The sequence below is a fragment of the Thermobia domestica genome, chromosome 10, assembly GCF_964235325.1.
Source record: "Thermobia domestica chromosome 10, izTheDome1.hap1.1, whole genome shotgun sequence".
NCBI classification, from domain to species: Eukaryota; Metazoa; Arthropoda; class Insecta; order Zygentoma; family Lepismatidae; genus Thermobia; species Thermobia domestica.
In genome coordinates this window covers 1,795,519-1,819,277 of record NC_137463.1, presented here as the reverse complement: position 1 = coordinate 1,819,277, position 23,759 = coordinate 1,795,519, and the positions used below count along the sequence as shown (strand labels likewise).

Below are 23,759 nucleotides of genomic sequence, written 5' to 3'. Positions count from 1 at the left end.
CAGAATGACCAAAAGTAGTGAAATGTGTATTATTTTTTAAAAATGCTTGCTTAGCACCTTCTAAAGACAATAGTTAACGATTTAATACGATAAATATGTTCATACGAGTTCAAATTAGAAGTATACATTTTGAAGAAATTAGAAGTATACATTTTCAAATTAGAAGTTTCCATCATAAATAATGGAAATATGGAAATATCTTTTACAAAAAAAGGGTAACGAAAATGAAGTCCTTAAAGTAGCTATAACCGGTACATCCACCTACCTCGAGCATTATTTATATATTTAAAACAAACAAACAAAAACTGCAAATAGGTTCCGAAATTCAACTGACAACTTGAATAGTTCGAAAAATGTGAAAACGATGAAGTAATCGTTCCACTATATCGAAAAATATGATGTAAGATTCAAATTACAGCTACAGTATTTAGAAAAACGTGAAAATATGCTCGAAAATTAATCTAACAGCTCGAGTATCTTGAAGAAAAGTATGAAAATACGCTGTATATTTCAACTACGAAATAGAATATTTTGAAAAGTATTGGCAACGCTGTACAATTCAATAGCTTGATTATTTCCATATATTAAAATATGCTATATTAAACAGCTAACACCTCGAGTATTTAAAAATAAATAAATAAATAAATAAAATTCAACCAACAACATGAGTGGATCAGAAAACGTGAAAATACACTGAAGTATGCAACTAACAGCTGTATCGAAAAATGTATGCTATAGAATTCAATAAATCGTGTAATTCGAAAAACGAAAATGCACTATAAATTCAACTAATGGATCCAGTATTTTGAAATATGTGAAAATATCCAGTGGAATTCAACTAACAGCCTGAGAATTTCAGGAAACGTTAAAATACAGAACCGAATTCAACGAACTAATTACGTATTTCGAAAAATTATACTACACGCCACAATTTAACTAACAGCCTGGGCAGTTCGAAAAATGAGAAAATATATTGTGAAATTCAACAGTTCGAGTATTTCAAATAAAAATAATAAAATAGTGTATACTGTAGAATAGAACAGTGAATATTTTGAAAAAGAAAAAAATTAAAACATTGTACACACAAAAAAGAAAGTATTTGCCAGTTCACAAATTTTCTTTTGCCAACAGCTCGAGAACAAATGAATTAACTTGGATCTTTTTGTTGTTATTCTTTGGATAGTTATAACTTGACAACTTGCCAAAGTCAGAATTCTAATAGGTTAATGTATTGTTGAGTTATTAGGAAAAGAAACATTTTCAACTGAAGAATACTTTCTTTCGTGACTGTACAACGCAAAAAAATGTTAAAATGTACTGTAGATTTCAACAGAACGAGAACTTTGAAAAGATAAAATAAACTGTAAATTGCAAGTAATCCATCAAGTATTCTAAGAAAGAAAGAAAACAGTGAAAATAATGTATAGGATAGAAGTAAAAGCTACAGTATTTTTTTTAAAAAATAAAATACATTGAACTTAAAGAGGTCTGCACGTGCTCGAGCTGACCTTGGGGATTAGGAAGGGCTAGGGCCTACACAGCATAGATCACTTCGGGCCGGGCACAGGCCGTAAATATTTAAATATACAACCGCATTCCTTGGAACTTTTCGGACCTAACTTTGCAAATATACTGTACAACGATATTTATCGGACAGTTCTTTCTGGATAATTTTTAAACCACATCTAAATTTGTAGCTTGAGACGCCCATACTAAAAATCTAACATGTTGCAATTGAGAGAAAAACTAACTGTGTAGTGGAGAGAAAAACTAAAAGTAACAGAAATAAATATGCTTAGCTTATCTGTGAGTGAAAGTACTGTTTCTTACACTGAGTTAAAGGAACAAAAGCATTCAGAACAAGTTTTTATTTATTTATTTATTCTTCAAGGCAACATTAGTTTATATTTTAGTTCTTTATTATTATTTGCTGAAATCGAAAGCATTTCTTTCACAAATTCTCCGAAAAATATAGTATTTCCATTTTGTAAAATGAGAAATCAAACGTTGCGGACACTAAATCGCAACGCAATAGATGTCGAAAATATTACAAAATTACAAAAAGGAGAATATGTATTAGTGAAAAAATACGCGGTGCATTAATAAACTCCAAAATTAAACCGCTAATTGTTGCAAATAAAAATACAATTTTGCAATAATTATGAAGGTTCTGTAATTCGGGATTATTTCGGGCTCATTTGATTATCACAAGGGCTTGAGCCTAAAGGCTAAACATATTTCGGACTGGGATCGGGCCTCATATTATAAATTCACGGGCTGGGCTGGGCAGGGCTAAAAATTCCGGCCCTTGCAGACCTCTATAGAACTAAACAAACAATTGTAGTGCTTCAGAGACCGTAAAAAACGCTGTAAAATAAAACTAAAACTCCAGTAGTTTCAAAACCATGAAAATGCCCGCATAATTTAACTAATAGATCGAGTATTGAAAAGAAAAAAAAGGAAAGAAAAGAAAAAAAGAAAAGGAAAAGAAACGGCGCAGAATTTAAGGAAGTTTTAAAAGAAATAACGATAAAACATGCTAGTACTGACCATAGGAATGTCACCCATAAAATAACATAATTGTTTACGCCGACTTTTTCGTTCTGCAAAACACTAGCATATTAGAATGAACTAAATTAAGACAAATACCAATGTTTCTAGTATTTTAAAAAATGTACAATCCAAGAAACATATTAACGACTTTTTAAAAATGGATTTTAGTTATTAATATTACAATGTTTATATTCACTTCTAACCTAAATAATTAATTTCACTATTTTTGATATTACTTTGCTACACAAAAAGCATCCATTATCTTAAGAAGAATACATGCAGTTATCATCATTACTAAAAACATTAAACTTTTTAAAATTATTACTTTATAACGAATTCAATCCTAAATTTTCTGTTCATTTACACGTACAGCAAATCAAATGCCTGAGAAATATTGAAAGCATGGGAAAGTCAATGTCAAAATAGAATAGACTGTTGCTTGCCTCAATCATTTTCCACCAAACATTACAACAAATAGTCAATATATGTCGAGCAAAAACAAAGTGTATCATTTATAAAAACAACAAGAAAAAAATATCAACGCAAGGCAAAACTTCATAATCGGTTATTCACAGGAACACAGAAAATACTGAGATCTAACTATAACTGAAAGTTATGGTGTTGTCGAAAATGTCAATGTCCTAAGTAACATTATGCCCGATAATACAAAACTGTTACAGTATGTTTTCAAGATTATTCTTATGTCTAACCAATCACTTAATGTTTACTCTACGTTGTTTTTGACCTTTCTCTTCTGTCTAGATAATAGGTATATAATTTTGTTCGAAAAATATTGATTATTGTGTTGTAATCTAATGCCCGAATACATTCTTATATTATGTAGCAGATGGCGGTGATTCAAATCTGAGTTACGGTTACTAGCCGGCGAGAAACTTCTGGGTACTCAAAATGTCACAGACGTATCATCTTGTAAGCGCGATTATTGAGTTTGATCCATTTTTTTGAATGCATAGTAGTTCATATTTCAGCACTAATTGACCTTGCAATTATTATTATTTTCGTCGTACAATCCTGGCCAAATTCATTGCGATGTATTAAACCACGGAAAGTTGGGACACAGAATGGTGAAGCACGATATAGACAATGTATTCACTGAAATCAAACAACTGAATCGTCTCTAAAATCTCCTGACTTCTGATTGTGGAATTACGTGACGTGATAAAAACATTCCAAACCAGTATCTTCACATACTATGTGCCTTGACACAATTTGAATTATAATACAGAAGTGTATTATAACTTAAGAAATGACTGCATGTTAACATCGATGCTATTTGATGTAAACTTTCAAATGATTGAAATGTTGGCCACAAACGGCACCAACATCATATTATTATTATTATTATTATTATTATTATTATTATTATTATACCGAAAATCCAATATTATGGCCATGAGTTGAGTACATCCAGACAGTACGAAGCAACAGGAATTTGAAGACACATCCATTCATTACAGAAAAGACACAGCGAGAATGAACTTCGAGAAACAATTCTTTACATAATCAAAGCAATAATAATAATAGACATGAGTTTTAAAACTTCATTTACGCCTTGCAACGTCAATGACATATTTCAATTAAAATGCTCAATATTTAAACAAAAATGCGTCCAAATGTTACTTAATAAAGTGTAAAGATTGTTATTATATCTGGTACTTATTGACTGTACGTGAACAAAACATGAGTAATGGTTAGTTGTTAGAATTACTTTACATGTAGCACATTCTGCACCATTATAAAATTAACAATTTGTGCTTTGTAATTGCCTTCGGGTGTTAAGTACAAACAAATTATTATTATTAAAAAGATCATTTCCAGTCACGAAACCAAGAGTCATTTTGACCCATGCATATTTGTCATAACAAGTGAGTTTCTTTCTACTTCTGAACCTACTTTAAGACTTCCAAACCAAGCGAATTCAAGACTGAAACAGGGAGTAGGCTAGTATAACTTTTGATTGTAACAGAAGAGATGATCAGACATAGAACTCATTCTTGCGATATTGAATTCATATCAAGAAACTGTTTCTAGCTATCCACTACTGTTTTTACACTTGAAACTTGAACTCGTCTTTTTCCAACACTTCCGTTTTGAATAGAAATTCAAAGCTGCAGATGAGACTTAGTCTTGGGACAGGGACACTGAAGCCATATCAAAAAGCTATTTCCTGCTATCTCTCTCCGTTTTTGGTCTATGAAAATAGTGAAACCGGAAGTGAACATTTCCGGTTTTAGTAGATATATGTGGATGATGATCGTATCTTTTCTTGAGACGCTGAATCGACTCTAACGATCCGTATTTGTCTATGGCGATCAATGTTGAAACTGGAAATTATTATTTTTTACTACTTTTGTTCTTTTGTTTTGCCCGAGGATAAGAAAGATGATGATAATGATGGAATGATGAAACTGAAGGAAACGGGAGAACTCCAGAAAAAAACACACACCGGTGTATGTCCATGATAAAACCCTACTTCCGGTATGAATAGTGATTAACGGAGTAGATGCATCCTGAATCCATTCCAAGGGACCGCTTTTGCTCTCACACAGACAGAAATCGTTCTATAGGACTTTCGATACTTATGTATAGCATAGTTCAGACTTATATTCCGAGTGAAAGCATCATCTTAATGTCGCTGTTGAATATCCAATTGCATGTCTATCTTCACTGATTCGTGTAAAACGCTGGAAAACAATGTAATTTACCACGAGAAATATACACAGGTGAAAAAAGATTCGATCTGGTGTTTCCCATTCCAAGGGTTAAGACCGAGTCGAAAATCTAAACTTAAGCTCTCTGGTACTGCAGCTAAGATATGTGAAAGGCCTGATGACGCATGTTGAAGTGGATGATGGATACTTAAAGTATCGATTTTCAACGTCGTTTTTTGCTTTATAGTCCAATCTTCCCTACCTTCTCACTTACCGGTACCTTCGATATGCCACACAATTCTGGATCAAAACCGAGTCTGCACCAGCACCGAGATTCGAACGCGAAATTACGCCCACTATTTAAGCTACGATGAATTTAACAGCCAGAACCATAGGAAATTCAACAGGAATGAATGTACTATTGTTGGTGGTTTAACAATAAAAACAGAATTATATCTCTATAATTTTTACATTAACATTGTGGCTACGATTTCCGAATGTTAGTACTGATTTACAGAGACAAAAATGGCACAAAACAACTAGCTCATCACCAAATATTTTGATCCTCAATACAGAAGTTTGAAATTTAACAACCGTTGTTGCAGTGCATGCCAATTACTAAATACTCATACCTAACATTTGATATCCTTTAGAACAGTCATTTCCCGCTGAAATCTACACGTCCCAGCAGGCCCTTCAAAATTAGTGAGCGCAAACGACAGGAAGGTTGGTAGCAATTAACAAATGTTGGCAATATATAGTCATGAATCCACATGTGGCAGAGACAACTGCTTGGATAACGTACTACGCACGATATTTCATTATGTTGCCTTTGGTCCTCGCATTTTGTTACAACTTGTAAATAATATTAGAACATGCACACATTCATTCAAAAATTTATTAAAAAAAAATAAATAAATAAAAATTTTAACTGTATACAAGAAAGAACACTAACATGCTGGAAATGTTTTCATCAAACAGAGACAAAGAGAGAGAGAGAAATACTGAGAGAGGTTACCTCTGCGTCAATAGCAATTCCTTCTTCAGTCTGCATGTGGAGTAAACGAAGGGTTTGTTATAAATAACATATAACAGATTTTATATTAAGAGGAATTATATTTAATTAATCCCTACAACGTTATTTCCAATTACCCCTCCTTACAATATATATTCGTGCTTAAATTTATCGAAAACTCACCGAATACTAAATATAATGACACGCAAACGCAAGACAGAAAATGAATACCTGAAGTGGTCTTTCAGAAATTTCGATTAGGCTGATTATGCAAACATCAACACTGCTCCCACAGTGAGAAAAGAAGTACGACGAGACAACTTACAGAGTTTATCTAATTGATTCTTAGAATATATTTAACACATTAACTATAGTATAACGAATAGCTTCTTACAATATGGTGGAGCAGCATACAGTGAAAACATTATCACAAAAAAAAACACAATATGCGCGATTTTATTAATCGTCTGATAAGATACGCACGATGAAAAGTAAAATTAAACCTCTTCACTTACGATTTATTTTACACATATCGGAAAAAGTTATTATTATTATTATTATTATTATTATTATTATTATTATTATTATTATTAATATTAATAATAATAATAATAATAATAATAATAATAAAATTTTATTGGTGACATTATCGATGTGACGCTAAGCTACAAAATAATCAATCTATGCATTTTACGCTACCTTCCGTCTATGACCGTGAACAGCTGCACCAGACGACCAAACGTATAAGTCCGTTGCTCAAATAAAATTTAAAAAATACTTCACGATGCCTTATATTTCAATTTTAAATTTTCATAAAACTTAAAACCCCAAGATATATCGGGATTTTAAGTTAAGAATAGTACAAGAGGTCCATTGGATTGATCTAGTGGCTAGCGCGCGTGTCTTTGATGCACGGCTCCAGATTTGGTTTCTGGTGGGGGAATCGAACCCAATACAGTTGTTCAGACCCCATTTTGAACAATAGGTTTCGCCTTATATAGGAAGAAGGAACGTTAATGTATATCAATCAATCAATATTGGATTATGGTATTTTATACCATTCGTTGAGAAATATATGATTTTCATTTTTAAAATTTAACCCAGTACTTCCCACAGGTCAATACACATTCCTCTACTGACTTTACAACAGCAGCAAATGATGATGGTAAAACCTTTTCCTAAGGATAGTTCTCAGCTTTTCCGAGGTAATATTGCGGAATAAACGCAAAAATAAAAAAATGTATTCAACTTGCAATAAGGAATTTTTATGGAGACAGTTCTGGAAAGAAGACTAAAGAAAAGTCGACAATTGCGCACGATAGTGAAAGACTGACAAAATCAAAATTTTATTATCTGCAATCACTACTAAACTTGGATTACTCTACAGTATGTATGTGCGGCTCGTCGTATTTTCTTGAAAGAAAACAGTCTCTAAGTAGTTATAAGGAAGACAAAGTACACGGTGACTACAATCAACAGAGTAATCTAGAGAATATGAACAAATTTGAACATTTAGTCGTAATGGCAACAAACGAAGGAATAAATAATATATTGAACACAGGAAAAACACGATAATGTTCTGAAGGAAACCTATCATCGCAATTATATTATCGAATAGATTTATCGGACAACGTGTGATTTCCCGTCATAATAAACTGGATACGAGACTGGGCTAACAAGCAAAAAACGATTTGAGAATAGGTACTGGGAAAATGTTTGATAGAAAAAAGCAAACGAATAGAGGTCTGGCGGAAGCTGCATAACAAGTAATTTCAGAATACGTACGAGCCTCCGGATATCAGACGATAAACAGCTCGCTCACGTAAGTAGCACAACTTTAGTTGGGAAGCCTCAGGAAAAGATATACTAGTAGCCACGAAGATAGGATGATAATGGATATGAAAATAGGTTGTAAGTGCTGGCTAGGTTCACTGTCACTCACAAAACTGGTTAATTTTTATAACAATCATTTCTCTTTTTAGTTACGAAGTTCGTGCAAGCCGTAGCATTATACTTAAGAAATATCTTCTTTCCGAAAACTTCTACCCGAAGGTAAATGTTACATATTTATACACAATTTCTTTACCACAGAAGTGCTTTCGTTCTGACTTTTTTCTTTCTTAAAAACTATGTCTACAAAATATTCAATACTCAAGCGCAATGCACTTACCACTTTTTGAATATTTTTTATTTATTTTTTTATTATCCAAAGTAAAACAATAAAGTACTAGTAAAAATACTTACTCTTTCGCTGTCAATACTGGATCCTCTGCCTCGCACTCGGGTACGCTTTGGAACAGGGTTTTTATCTACACCAACAACAGCAATAGTAATACCCGATTTCTTTGGTGTTGTGTATTGGAATTCTGCCGGAAGGTACGTCTTGCTATTGACAAACATTGGGTCTTCATGTCGTTTGAAGTACATTGGTGGGATCCTGGGTTCCGAAGGGAATTCCTTCATTTCAAAATTGATAGTTTTAGACATGATGAGGCCCATGGCAAGATCACAAACGGCCCACAATTTCTAAATAAGTAAAAAAAAAAAAATAGAATTATATGGTTTTCTTACTGCAGAACAGAGCTCATTTCTCTTAAGACTAACTGCAACTTTAATAGTTAACTCTTAACAGTTAACTTTAATAGTTAGCTCTATAAAGAAAATTAATGCTAAAAATTAACATAAATTTATAAAATTACGTTTTTGCTTTTTACTCTTCTTCTTCTTCTTAGCAACAGAACATTATTGAGTTTTAAATGAACGAACTCTCAGTCGTTCTCCGTGTTTATTTAATTCTTTGAATGATCATATTTATCTCAAAAGAAAAAAAATAATCTTAAAATGTATGGAAAATTAGCAAAGAACAATACGACGAACTGTGCGAGCAGAGCACATTTTATAACTGAGTAGAAATAACGTAGTGGGATTGAGAGCTGTCCTGATTCGATTCTAAGAAATCGTCAACATAAGCCTAGTCGTTACACCCGGAAGACAACACAGGACATAACAGTCTGTTTACGATATCAGACATCATCGAAAGACATAAATTCATGTATTTCTTGTGTACAGACAGATTGCAATAAACGGCAGAAACATTTCACTTTTCTTCTTCTACTGCTTTGTTACCTTTTTTCAAAAACAGAACTTTACATTACTTAGTTGTTGTAAACGATCTAAACTTCTTAGCTCGCAACCTGACATCGACACTCACAACCAGGAAGAAGTCGGTGGCTAGTTCATGTATAAGAAGTGTTTGGCAGCCATATAAAAACTTAAGATAACGAGTTCAATTATCTTACTTTGGGGCCAGAACTAGTGCTGGCTTTTAATTCGTATCTTAAGAGAGAAACCGGAGGCAGATCCTTGCTTTGAAACCAAAAGCTTAAACCCGATGGAGTTTAGTGGAAGTCAGATAACCAGAACTCCAATATCAAACACACGATATTACTAAGACTTACAAATTTCCAAGTCAGGGGTCACAGCATTCCTCCATTTTTTTACTTTCCGTTGCGCTAAAATTCTGTTTTGAAAGTTATTGTAGATTTTTTTTTCTGGTAGGGCCGATTACACACAAATTTTCAGTTTCAGTAGTCATCATTGCCAACTCAGCTGGGAGGCTACCATCCTGTGTTGGTAGTTTGTGGTTTGCAACCTTTCTCACGACGGGTTGCGGATAACAGACTGCAGGCCTGGATGCCAAACTTCGAGTTGTGATGGAACATACTCTCGGACCATCTTCTTTGGGCTAAGTTTGAGTTCCATTTTCCGGTGACGATTGGTCTGGTGAATGAGTTAGTGATTGTTGGTAGCATACCTACACGGGGCCCAGTAATGTCGCGGCTACCTGTCAGTAATACATTTTCACAGTCCATAGTCCTAAGGAAAGTGAACATCATTCCACATTATTTTACTCCTCATTTATATTATATATATAAAGTAAAAACAACTACTTCTGGATTTTTTCCCGGAGGACAAATGACTATGTTATGCCATACTGTCAAGTATTAGTGAAATATTGATAAGTGAATGCATGTTTATAAGTGGAGTAGGAGAGGTTTTTCTTTTTTCTCTACACCGAAAACCATGTTACTTGTATTGCTACAGAAAAATGGCTTAACGTTTGAAATTTACTTTAGAACATAATTCAACAGTTGACTCGAGTCAGGTTTTTATCATCATGTTACTTAGGCATGATACTGTTACTTACGCATACCCTACAGGAAAGACGAATTCAAAGTTCATGCGAAAAATACTATACCTCTCATGTTAGGTAATGAAAATCAGTAAATAATCTCCTAATTAAAAATAACACTTTTTTCGGCATTTTCGAAAATTCAGTTTGCGATTTTTTGTGTTCTATTGTTTTCGATAAACAATAAAATTCAAAAAATCGCACTGAACACCTTTGGCGACTACTCTCAACAAGCCCAAGATACGGACAAAGAAATGTTAAAACAATGACTATAGTCGACATTCGCTGGTTAGAGAAATTTTCTTTTCGTTGACTTAAACAGTGAAAGAGTTAATTACTAAAATCAAATACATTAAAAAAATAAAACAAACGCTGCTTCAACTTTGGATACTATGACTCACGTAAATACTCCACTTAATAGTATCTCTAGAATGCAGACGTAGGTTCTATTCTCGGTGGAGGGAGAGTATCGAATGTAGGATAAATCAATCAATCAAACTATTACGAGTATCAACGGATTGGCTTACGTGATTCATGACGTCATCTTCCCCTCTGACAGCATCCTTGTGGTTCTTCATCTTGTCAATGAGGGCTTTGTAAAATCCGAAGCAGTAGTTGTCGTTCTTCATCATCAGAGGCTCCAGAATAAACCACAAACATTGTCGCATTCGCTGCAACTGATCCACGTCATCGTACACTGTGAATTCTGGATCATGAGCCAACACAGGCACAGCAAACACCAACATATAGTCAGGCATTATATGGGGCAATTGGTCTGCTGCCTTGTCAGCTGGAATACACAAAATTATATATTTTAAGTATTTATAATCATTAAATACAAATGTACTTCTCAAACTTATTTAAATACATCTGAATTACGCTTCCCAGAATAAAATATTCATGCACACTTTACCGGCAAAGATGCATAATGTAATCACGTAAAGTAGAATGAGTTCGAATATAGCTGCAGAAAATGAACACCTACAATAACTAGCTGAGTTAACATTAATCAATCACAAATCGCTCTTTCAATCAAAAAACCACTAGAAACAATCCAATGATAATAGGCTAAGACATATTTTGATTCCTATTATATTTTCTATTTCCAAATGCACTGAACCACAAATACGAGAAGGAACTATTTTCTAGGTCGTGATACAAATGTGTTCTCGAATATCAACTAAATGATGCATACATCATCCACATTTCAAGATCAGACATTGTTCTGATCTTTGGAGGCAACGTGAGAAGACCAGACAGAGTCTGGACTAGACATAGGAGACTATGAATAGCTGATTAATTGTCCTCTCATCTGTTAGCCCCGAGATTTGCTTTGATAAGTAGGTATTGAGGAAGCAGCACGAGAAGGTACTCACGTGTCAAGGCTTTTTTCGGTCCATCTATCATGCCAATTTAATTAATGGTGTAAAACAAAGTGACCGTGGTTGGTAACACTAGCACCAAAGTAGGGGTTGCATTTTCCCTCATGAGGTAAGAACCTTCAGAGACCATCTCTTGTTGATCCTGCTACAGGAGTCGTTGATTCCTAACTAGGGAAATCCAAATGGAATTAAGTTGGTAGTGTATTTACCTCTTGCGATTGCTGTATTCTTCCAATCCCTGGGTGTGAGACCTAATTTATCTTTTACAAGCCGTAAGAGTTCTGATTTTTGTTGGAGGTTTGTGAATTGTTGTTATCTCATATTTAAATATGATCCTGCTCAATTTCCTTGGCAATTTATCAGTATACGGGAGGCAAACAATTTCTCTTTCACCCTAGGTTTCTGTGTGTGTGTGTGTGTGTTTTTATTATTATTATTATTATTATTATTATTATAAATAGTTCTTTTTACAATCCTTCTTAAATCTTTCATATTTTAGCCATTTTGTAGTAAGAGAAACTGAGCAGAACAAAGCAGAGTCCAAGTGAAAAACTCGTGTGTGCGTGGGTTTACCTGATGGCATTCTTATCTCTAATTTCTCTTCTTTCTACGAATTAATCTAATTACCATACATCTGCATCTATCATAAAATAACCTAACAAGGCCTACACGTGTCACACAAGTGTAGTAATACAACGGCTGTCCGAATGAAAAAGAACACCAAAATCTGCCTACAAAAACCATCCGAGACTAGTCCGACCATTTGCACCGACGAATGAGTGACTACGCATTCTGTTTATTTTACCAGTCTACAGTGTCGGACGACACACCAAGTACAGCCAATTGTAAAAATACTTCGCACATTTAGGAAGTATAGAAATTGCATTTACAGAGAAAGCAAAAAAAGAAGTTAAAAACTAGCAGTGCACTGCCAAATCGATTGTACTTTTAAAAAATAAGACTATCATGTTGTGACATCACATGGTCTCTGGAATAAGACTTCCTTTACCTTTTCTGAGTAACAGAATAATAATCTAGAATAGTGTTTCGTGACCTGTGCTTCGTGAGATCTACCATATTATGGCCATCTTAGATTAAACGTTAATCAAAAAAAAATACAGGAAAAAAAATTCCAAGTGAACTGCATATTACACCCTATAGTTGAGAATGTTAAACAGATATAGATTATACAAAATTCCAATAGCTTATATAGATGTATTATTATAACATATTTTTAGAGCCTTGAATTATTAACAAAAATAAGAATTCTCTCCCTTTAATACCTATATATACTTTGAATTTTAATTAACACTATTTTAAAAATATAAATACATTGGTATATACACTGCCGGAAAATAAAATTGCAACACCCTGTAAAACATGAGGGAGATTGATGTGCTTCCAGTATTGGGTTCTTTGATGATAGTGAAGTAGATGATTAACTGTGTAACAGTTTCGGCCAACAGATGGCAGGGCCAAAGAGAGACATTTGCGCCACCTGTGCCGAGTCTGTGTTGTGAATTAGCACAGGCCAAAGATCAGCATGTGCATGAAAGTGACTCACACAGTAAACACAAACAAGACAACATGCCACGACGACGCAATCGTGCTCCATACAGTCAAATGAGAGTTCGAACGGGGTCGTATTGTGGCATTAGAGAGGCTGGTTGGTCCTTTCGTCGAATCGGCAACCACGTTAACCGTGATACATCTGTGGTGTAGCGGCGTTGATAGCGACAGAAGCAGCCCATTCCACACCCGCAAAAAAGGTTCTAGACGTCCTCGTGGCTCGGACGTGCGCCAAGATCGGCGTATTGTGAGGGCAGCATTAGCAGACTCTCGCTCACCTTTTGTGTTTGTGAATGGGACAATGACAAGCACTCCTTACGTGCAACAGGTGTAGAACCGGTTTTACTGCCTTTCTTGAGACAGGGGGGTCCTGTACTCTTTCAGCAATACAATGCCCGACCACATACTGTCCGTGCAACAGAACGTGCTCTGCAAGGTGTGTCCCGACTTCCCTGGTCAGCACGCTCCCCAGATTTGTCATCTATCGAGCATGTATGGGACACTATGGGTCGACAACTGACAACTGCTCCACGTCCACCTACAACTGTTGCTGATTTGCGCGATCAGATCGAGCAGGCATGACAGAATGTACCGCAAGACTGTATCTGTCATCTCTATGATCAAATGCATACAAGAATCCGTGCCTGTATTGCAGTTTGTGGAGGGTATACACGGTACTAAAGTAATACTGGTAGTGTGATGATAGATGTGCCGTTCACAAAACAATGTACTGAAGGAGCTAATATTGTAATCATCTCATATTCGTACCATGTACAGTATATGGAATAAATGTGGTTCAGATTGGAAAATAATTTCGTGGTGTTGCAATTTTATTTTCCGGTAGTGTAGTTAAAACAAATTTAAATAAATATCATAAATAAATAAATATGTTCTTAAAACGGACAAGAATAAGGTGACCCATACAATACAGAACATTCTGACTAACAAAAGTAGTCCGTAGTTGAAAAAACGCTGATGAAGAGTACAAGGGTGTCCCAAATTATTTGATTAAAGCCTTAGAGAAGTTTTTAAAAGTAATCTATATTTGCAAAGGTCAACTTTGCCACTACGGCGCCATAACCTGATTTTCCAAAACTAAAAATGTTCATTTAAAGGCGGTTACTAATGTTATTTATTTTGGAGAACACTAAGTTACCAAAGACGTCAAAATCTTGATGAAAGAAACGTTTCTATCCAAAACGGCAGAATAGGATCTATTGCAACAACATATCAAACTTTTATCACCAGAGACGGTAATGCAGAAGTTTGGAATAATGTAGAAAATTAAAAGGTTGTGTCAAAGGAATACTAACTAAAACTTTAAATGTGATTGTGACAAATATAACAATGATGCTGATAAAGGTTAAGAGCACATAGTGTTTATAGTTTTAATAATAATAATAATAATAATAATAATAATAATAATAATAATAATAATAATAATAATGCAGCTTTTCCGGAAAATGGAACACCGGATGCGACCTTAATGCAGATAACGTGCCTTCTACCATTCCTGACGATACCTGTAAAAAAAGAGAACCAACCCTACATACACCCTGTTAGAATTTTATTAGCTCTTCAAACCAATTAAATATTCTTTTGGATAAAGTTAAAGGCTTTCTTCTCCATCCCCCACAATTCTCGGGAGCTTGAGTTGTCATCCTTCTTGGTCCTGTTGCCCTTCTATTCATAGCAGTATATTTTTTCCGGAAAACTAACCTACACCTTGTATTTTTGAAAAACAAAAACAGAAGAAAAGGAACTGAAGCAACATCGTTTCCAGAAACCAAAGGGTCATGAAGAGTATTTAGAAAGCTTCTAGAATTCCTGGAATAAAAGCCCTCTATTCATGTTCTGTACTATACGTGTGCTCGCATGTTCGAATCAAGCACCATGATTTGTATCTCACCACAATGTCGTATAATACGACAGTAATTCACGATCAGTTCATTATCTTAGCAACAGAACTTATAAAGTTCTGAATTTTCAAACTTGTAACTTTTAGTATTGCTTGTACAGTTACCAAAATAAAACAAATTTTTAAATGACTGCACAACAGATTTATTGCAAACTATTTGAAAAAATTAAAATTCAAGGGAATTTCAAGCATACTGAATGTATCCGAAAGGTCTCTCTGCAGTGATGTGTTTACTTGTTATTGTAAGAAAATTATAGAAGCATTTACCTTTCTCCTGGTGTATGCGTATTGTCATTATCCATTGTGGAGTGAATTTTTCAACGCACTGTACATAGAGAAATAACATACCTTCTTAGTATTCCTGTGTAGAAAATATCATTACAACATCCATATTTCGGTTACTTTATTATATTAATATATAACAAATAGTTTCAGCTGTGTTCTTGCAACTAAACATGTGAAAAGCTTATTCTAGAGTATGCTTTGAGCTGGTGTTTAATCTTGACCGTGGTTACTCGATTAAAGTAACCGAAATCGATGTTGAAATGGCATTGTCTACGCAGGAATACTGAAAGTTAGTTACTTCTACACATATTGCAATGTGATCATTACGTACGCAAGTAATCTGAACCGTTACACTTGTCATAAGTTCTTTTTTTTTTTTTTTTTTTTTTTTTTTTTTTTTTTCAAATTGTTGCAAACAAGCGACGGATATTAACAGTTATTAGTATTACCAAAAAAGGCTCGTAACACAGAGCGCTGCTTCAAGAAACTCGTGTAGTCTTACGTAGTAATTACATGGACATAAACTGCTAGAAGTACTAACTCTGCTCACAAACACTTTTCATTTGTGTCCAGATCATGCGCGCCGACTGCGTGGGTGTTCCGGGGCTCTGGCACCCACACAAATAATCTTGTGGGTGCGCCGCACACACAAGATTTTTAGTTTAGATTCGGGTTTGAACCCGTTTCTCTTGCGTTAAAGTCAGCCGTGTTACAGACTGAGCTAGGACAGCCCCATCTTATCCTTATAGTACCGGTATATTTTACTTTATCACAGCACAGCCGTTTATGACAGTGTTCATAAAAGATTTTAACTAAAATCAATCAAATATCGAGACTCCTGAAAACATATAGGCTAACACGTCCCGCCACTGATATGCACCCACATAAATTTTGGAAAGTCAGCGCCGTTGGTCCAGATAATGTAAAGCAAGCACTCGTCCGACTCAAGGGTGGCTACTACTTTGTCGGACAGGCAAACACGCGCACAATGTAAAGCAGCGGTAAAGAGTATCACTTCCCTCCTCCCTTTCTTTCACTCAAATGAACCCTTCTTTAAATACGTTCATCTATGCTACATGATTTTACTTACATCCCCCAGACATAAGAAGACTTTTAATATAGTCCCTTCTCTTCGTTATGTCGGAGATCATATACTGACGTACTACAGTCTTGATTCTCTTATCTTGCTCCTGGCCTGCCAAAGCGTAATACCCCATGAAGTCAAGAGGTAGGCACTTTTGTGGGATGCCTCGACCCAAACCTTTGTGCAATTTAATAGCGAACATCTCTCGCACATTTGCAACCTCATCCTGCAAATAAAGAATATGAATGTTTTATTACATTTATAAGATTAACTATGTTAATTTATGGCTATATTAAATTTACGATAAAGACATGGAGTCTATTTTTGGAACGTTATTCACAAAACCGCTTTCCGGTATTACTTAACTATTTTCGCTCTGATACCAGTCGAAGGATGGATACACACAACCATACTATGCAACTTCCGATACTTACGTACTGCTTAGTTGGGTAGTCTAATAATACAAGATGATCAGATTAATATATATATATATATATATATATATCCTTCACAATGACAGTGCTTCGGGAAACGGAATTTAGATCTCTTAAGAAAATCATTGCGAATTAAATTTCTTTTTTCGTTTTAATTAAAGGGAAAAAAACATGTTTTGTAGTACAATAATTTGTGAATGATTTTATCACTTAAATAAAAGTACCGCTATGGAGTTCAATGCTTTTCTTTATACTAAGGTTACGATATGAACCCAGAAAACATACGTAAACTAAAGACAATCGGTTCTGTATCAGCATACAGAATACCACAACTTATATACTGTTATTAGTGGAAGAGTCTTAAGCTTTTCTGTTACTCACAATCATAAGAAGAGACAAGTTGTAGAATTGTTCCGCAGTAAACTGGTCCCCTACTCCTTTCTGTTCACAGATTTTCAACATACAACAACCAGCAGCCAATCTTAACCAAGCCATTTCAGATTTGCTGTAAGAAAAAACGGACATATTAAAATCTCTCTCTTTCATATAAATGTTTCTTATACATAAATATTGGTATTAATGTAATACTTCGAAAAGGACAAATACTGGAAATTATGTAAATTATCTTATCTCAAGAGTGCCCCTTCCACGTTGATAATTGCTTTTGCTGCTTAATTTTTGGTATTCAAGACTATCGCAGCTATCTAATTAATTTTATGAAGACTTGGGTTAAAACCTCTTAAAATACATGAATACCTACATTTTAAACAGAAACTCAACATGGTTTGTTTAAGTTCTTCTTAGCTATTCACTCTTGGGACCGCGGTGGCTCAGTGGTAGAGCGTTCACCTCTGGTGCATGAGGTCCCGGGTTCAAACCCTGCTCTCGCCAAGTGAACTATGTGGTGGACAAACACCGTGTGCGTTGGTTTCCTCGGGGTTCTCCCGTTTCCTCCCATTTTCTTCATTCCACCATTTCATTCATCTCTCATCATCACCGTCTCCTTTAGCCTAACCGGCATAAACGTGGGACGTAAAACTCAAAAATTTCATTTCATTTCATTCTTGAGCACAAACAAACTACACTGAGATTTTACAAATGTAATTCTGATATTTATAAATTTTAGAGTTAGATATACGTAACCTTAGACTTTAAACTTAAGTGTATTAATCCATTCCAACAACTGAAAAATAAGCAGCAGATTAAAGATTAAAATTTATTCCGGTTTAGACAAAACTCTCAACGTTAATGTTTGTCAACAAATTCTCTTTTAATCATCATCCTACATCTTCTACGGTTCCCACTGAACACAGAACAAGAAGAACAAATCCTAATTTTCCAGATATAATTTCCCATTCTTATAGGTTTTAATTAAATCACTAATTTGACATTTAAAATATGAAGATCTTAACTTACTAATTTAAGAGTGTAGTACTACAAGCATTGGGAAAATATGGAGAGAAAAAAAATGCATTCACTACAAATACGCTGATATTTTGTTTCGTATATTGTCTTTTAATTATCTCATGGTCAAGCGTTGTATCGCTCCATCCTTTCATAATGAAGACTTAAACAATGAAGAGATTAGGGTAAAAACTAAATAAATAAAAAATAAAGAACTTTTACAACTGCCTGAGAGAGGTCAAAATGCTCTTACCCTTATTATGGAGCAGATGTGATCGAGCTGTGAAGTTTTAGACAGTTGTAAGCTGATATATCAATAAATAATCATGCCAATTTATGTGATTAGAGGTCCTATTGTACTCGAGTTATAGCCAGCATTAGTTCGACAAAACTGAATATAGAACTATGATCGTGTTGCTACATGTTTAAGGTAAATGTATACAACCAATTTAAAAGAGATGTAAGCTAAGTATGTCAGTTACAACCACATAACCAAGCGTGGCCCTAAAAAGTACTTTAATAACCAAATTATCGAAACTTGCCTAACACACAACCATGTGATCTCAGATTTTTCCATAAGTTAAACAGAAATTAGTAAGCTTCTTCTAAGACGCATTCACTTCAACTTACCTCAGCTTTCCTTCATCTAACAGGTCTCCTCTATGGACAATAAAGGCATTCAACATTCGGAATGTTTTCTGCGCAGACAAAGTATCAGTCTTAAGGCCAAGCAACCAACGTGCCATCATCTTCATTCCTTCCAGCTATCATTTAGAAAGGAAACAAGTGTGTTGTTAACGAATTTACAAAAATACAAGTGAAACGTGGCAACTACACGAAATTAAAAGAAAAAGAAAGAAAAAAAGAAACTAATTTTATCTTAAATGCTGCGCCCATAATCTGGCTTGAAAGATTTTCTTCTGACCTAGGTGTATAAGACCAATTTGATAGATATGGCTATACGATTCATAGTTACTAGTATAAGAAGTACACGCTTATCTTAGTGTACAGGCTACTCCTACAAGATAGTACCAATTGGAAGTACTATAAGTGAAGTTGTACAAAGTAGTAGTAGTAGTGTGTGTTTTTATGCCCAAGTACATGTCTTGTAGTTAGAGCATTGAAATATTGTTACATTATCAAATTTACTTTCGGGTATTAACAAATTTCTTCGATATTTATTTAAGAATGCATTACGACGACGTCACATAACTGCGAGCAGAAGAGGAGTAGGAATATAATTCATTTGAATAGCTTTGCTAATATTAACCATTTATATTTAATTCGGTGTGACTTGTAACGAGTCGCCTTGAGGACACCCCCCGGGCTCGTGACTCAATGGACTCGTCCCATGATGATGACGACTAACGAGAAGCAAGAGAGAGTAAAAAGAAACTGAAAATAAGGAAATATAAATACAATATATTATAGTGTTGTTTAAATCAAGCTAAATTCAACTGTTATATATTTATTCTTTGTATCTTTTCTGTTAGTTTCTTTTTTTTAAAAAAAAAAAAAGTATAAAGGAAAGAGTAGGAGTGCGCGAAAACTAGAGTTAATATGGAAATCATTCAAATTTGCTAGCGCGTCACGTGATGGTTTTTAGCTTCGTGGTATGTGGTTGCCTTCCGCCCACATACTCTCTTGTGATTCTTCAGCCGAGACGGATCGTGAATTCTCGTAGTTTCTTCGGACTGGATGAAACGTGAATTCGTAGCTGTAGTTTGTCAGCCAGCATGGATTGTTAACTCATGGTTGTATGTGTGGTGACGGTTGTGGAACGAAATGTGTACAAGTCATTGCGTGGTGTCGATGTTTGTGTCAGAGTTTAGTTATGAAGTTGAACTGGGGCAATGAATGTATTGGGCATTACGGCAAAAGAGTGAAAGGTGTGGAAAAAAGTGCTTAGTTATATAAGTATAATCACAGTTTCTCAGAAGCTAGTATTTCTGTTACTTTTCTTTCTTATTTTAAGCAGAAAGATAATAGGAGTATTGGAGCCGAGGCAGGAATTGAATGGGGGACCAAAAGGAGGTCAACTTGTGCCCGTTTAGGCCTATATGTTCCGAGTTTGTTCAAATAGCCAGGGTAATCTTTTGATTACTATAACCTTAGTTGTCTGGTTACTTTGTGGAGCATTTTTGCCCCAAAGGACGAACTCTGCATATTTTGGTGGGACAATAATCTGTGAAAAGGAAGGAAAGAACTGAGAAACAATAGTTACTTGCTCCGATTTTGTAATGCAGGAAGCTTTACTCTTATTAAGCTCAACTGCTTTTGCAAGTAACTGTTTGCACGCTGAAACTAAGTTTAGTTTGAATTTGGCGAGAGTTTTGAAAAAGGGTTCTAGACAAAAGTGCCGCTTGACCAATATATTTATTCGCTTCGAGTTACATCTCAGTCAGACAACGAAGCCAATCCCATTACTGTAACACCACAAGACAAGGTAATAAGAAGACGGAAAAATTGGGTGAGTGAATTTTTGATTTAAGTAGTATATAGGTCACTTTGTGAACAAGTCCAGATTGGTTCTGGTTAAGGTCGTTTCCGCTTTGGTTAGGACGCTATTATCATTTGAATTAAATTGCCACTGTAGGGATCTGTTTCTTAATCTAGTTAAATCCTCCCCAGATTGTAATTTTGAAATTAGTGGAATGATAATCCGGGAGTATAGATCGGAATAATTCCAGAGAATATTAAGAGTATCGAGATTATTTCCTTGTGGATATGTTTATAACCTTACAGCGTAATTTCGAATCGTTAATACGTTCTTGTTGCATTCATTCTTGATGAATGATTTCCATTGAGATTCTATATTGAGCCATTAAGACTAAAATTTGGGTTTTTGATAAGTATTGAATACTGAAGGTTCATTGTGCGATATTTTGTGCATATTTAAGATTAGAAATTGTGGAATTAACATATATTACGTTATTATCAGAAATTATTTTTTAGTTGGTACAGTCACAGTCAATAAAATAGGACTAGGTACAACTTTAGTAAAGAGTGTTATAATTCGGATAGGTGTTTAATTCTAAAGAATTTTAAAAGGATAAATTGTGATATTACTTTCTTAACCGAATTGATTGAAGAATCATTGAATTATTGAGCTGCATTCTTAGTTGTGTACAGTCGGTGACAAAAGTTAATAAAACAAATATTTACTAGTAAACATTGAATTTTGCTTACTGATTACGATAAAAATTCTTTGATTAGTATACTTGAATTGAAAGTTGATTGTCGAGACTGATTAATTTCAGATTTATATTATTATTAAAAATTTTGTTAATATTTGATAAAATACCTTCGGACTTTATTTTATACTCTAGCGAGTTTGGATTCAAATTGAAATATTGAGATTGTTGTTAGATATTACGATTACATTAACAGTTAATATTTTTGAATTAAATTATTATAAATTTTGAATTGGATCTCTTACGTATTACTACGCGAAATATTTATCTATATACATTTTTTTTATTATTATTATTGTTGTCATTGCTGCTTTGTGCATTTATATTAATCTAACGTATTAGTATATATGCACAACCAACGCTTTGAAATAAAATTTTGTTATTGAAAATTTGAAATCTGGTTGTTCAATTATTTATGATTATTTGCATATCCTATTTATTTGTGTTTGCCATTAACATATTCACAAGGAATTTCAATCCGTCTAGTCTCATAGAGCTGCTTTGGGTTTATGTGTCTGTTCGGTCAAGACTCTTCTTTCGGGTTTGCTACTCGAGTTTAAATCGATTGTTGAATTTTTTTTTCTAGTAGAGACTCTCGATTTGGATTCGTGTGGCGTGACTAGGGGGAAAGGGTAGTTACATAGTCACAAGAGAGTATCTAAAATTTTTTTTAGAAGGTGTCTTCATCGTAAAAAAAAAAAAAAAAAAAAAAAAAAAAAAAAAAAAAAAAAAAAAAATTAGTATAAGAAATATATCTAGTCCTTATTGTAACAGTAAATAGAGAATTAGTTTCCAAATATTTGATAGTAAAATTTTGTATTTCAATTCCCTTTAAATTTATGCTTCTCTTATGCAAAGGTTTTGCAATTTAATAGAAATAATTGGAAATATTTGTGATTTCTTATCTCTTCTGAAGATTGAATTTTCGCAGCTAGTTTTTGGTCGATTCGATTTTCATTTGTGTAGTGTAGTAGTAGTCTTAGACTTAGCTTGTATTTATGTTAATATTAAGTAACATTTATTATATATTACTTGTATTGTGTATATGCATTTTGAAATTCAGTGCTATGGAGAATCTTAGAGACCATACAGTTATTGATATTCCGGATTCCGAATATTTAACGTTGGATGCCACAGGGCATATCGATTTAGATAGAACTTTAGAATTTGGTTCTGTTAACATGGAATTAACTCCTCCTACACAGGGTAGTTTATATATACATCAAATACCATCGCCTTTTGTAAATTTATCTAATCGATCCACCCATTCATCGAATGGTACCTTTGGTTTCAGCCGCATGGTTAACGCTACTAGTTTAGATGGTTCTAGAGTGGAACAAAGACAAGTGTCCTTTGCTGAACCAATGTTAAATGAAAATAATTTAATACCTTCCGGGAATAATGCTGTAGGTGATGAGCGATTGCGTCATCGATACCTTAATTTAGGAAACTATTACAAAAGGGTTTCTTGTATTAGAAATTCAACTCCTCGAGTGGGTAGTAATAGAAATTTTGTAGGGAATGCCAACTTCCGGTCAGAGGATAGAAACACCAAATCCTGTAGACCTAATGTTGTTTTTTCAAACCCAAGTTCTCATGTAGAGTCTAATCGTTTTGATTCTGATATTGAGCATAAGCTAATGATCAAATATACTCATATGCGATCATTGAGTTACTTAGAAAAGAGGTTACGAGACATAAAGAATGTTAACGGTAAAAACAGTATTCAGGTTTTTGAAATGCTATTCAGGTTAGAAGAAATATTAATGGATAGCAATTATTCCTTAGGAATGCTACTTTCTGTCTTGATACCTAAATGTGAAGCGGAAGTATTAAAAGTAGTAACTTCAGCATTAAACGAAAACATGAGTTGGGTAAATTTTAAGCGAAATATTTTGATGAAGTTTGTAACTCCCATTACTATACATTCGCTAATAGGAGAACGTGTTTATAGAAAACAGCGATTAACTGAATTTGTAAATGATTATGTGAAATCAATTATAGTTTCCATGTCTGTGTTGAACATGAATATTGAGGAAGGGGATTTGGTCAAAACA

General features: G+C 34.3%; 1 protein-coding gene across 6 annotated transcripts in view; it reads right to left on the bottom strand.

Annotated features, from left to right (window-relative positions):
- The window catches only part of pds5 (cohesin associated factor B pds5), a 143,126-nt gene that overhangs the window by 61,370 nt on the left and 57,997 nt on the right, over window positions 1-23,759 (bottom strand). For 4 of the 6 annotated variants that reach the window (XM_081727604.1, XM_081727609.1, XM_081727610.1 and 1 more), the window contains exons 17-22: window positions 19,139-19,272; window positions 17,486-17,609; window positions 16,677-16,896; window positions 10,960-11,222; window positions 8,485-8,766; window positions 6,244-6,273 (exon numbers count right to left, since the gene is read on the bottom strand). In XM_081727604.1, coding sequence (XP_081583730.1) covers window positions 6,244-6,273; window positions 8,485-8,766; window positions 10,960-11,222; window positions 16,677-16,896; window positions 17,486-17,609; window positions 19,139-19,272 — 1,053 coding nt within the window. The remainder of the gene's footprint in view (window positions 1-6,243; window positions 6,274-8,484; window positions 8,767-10,959; window positions 11,223-16,676; window positions 16,897-17,485; window positions 17,610-19,138; window positions 19,273-23,759) is intronic. The other 2 variants (XM_081727606.1, XM_081727607.1) reach the window with 1 other exon arrangement.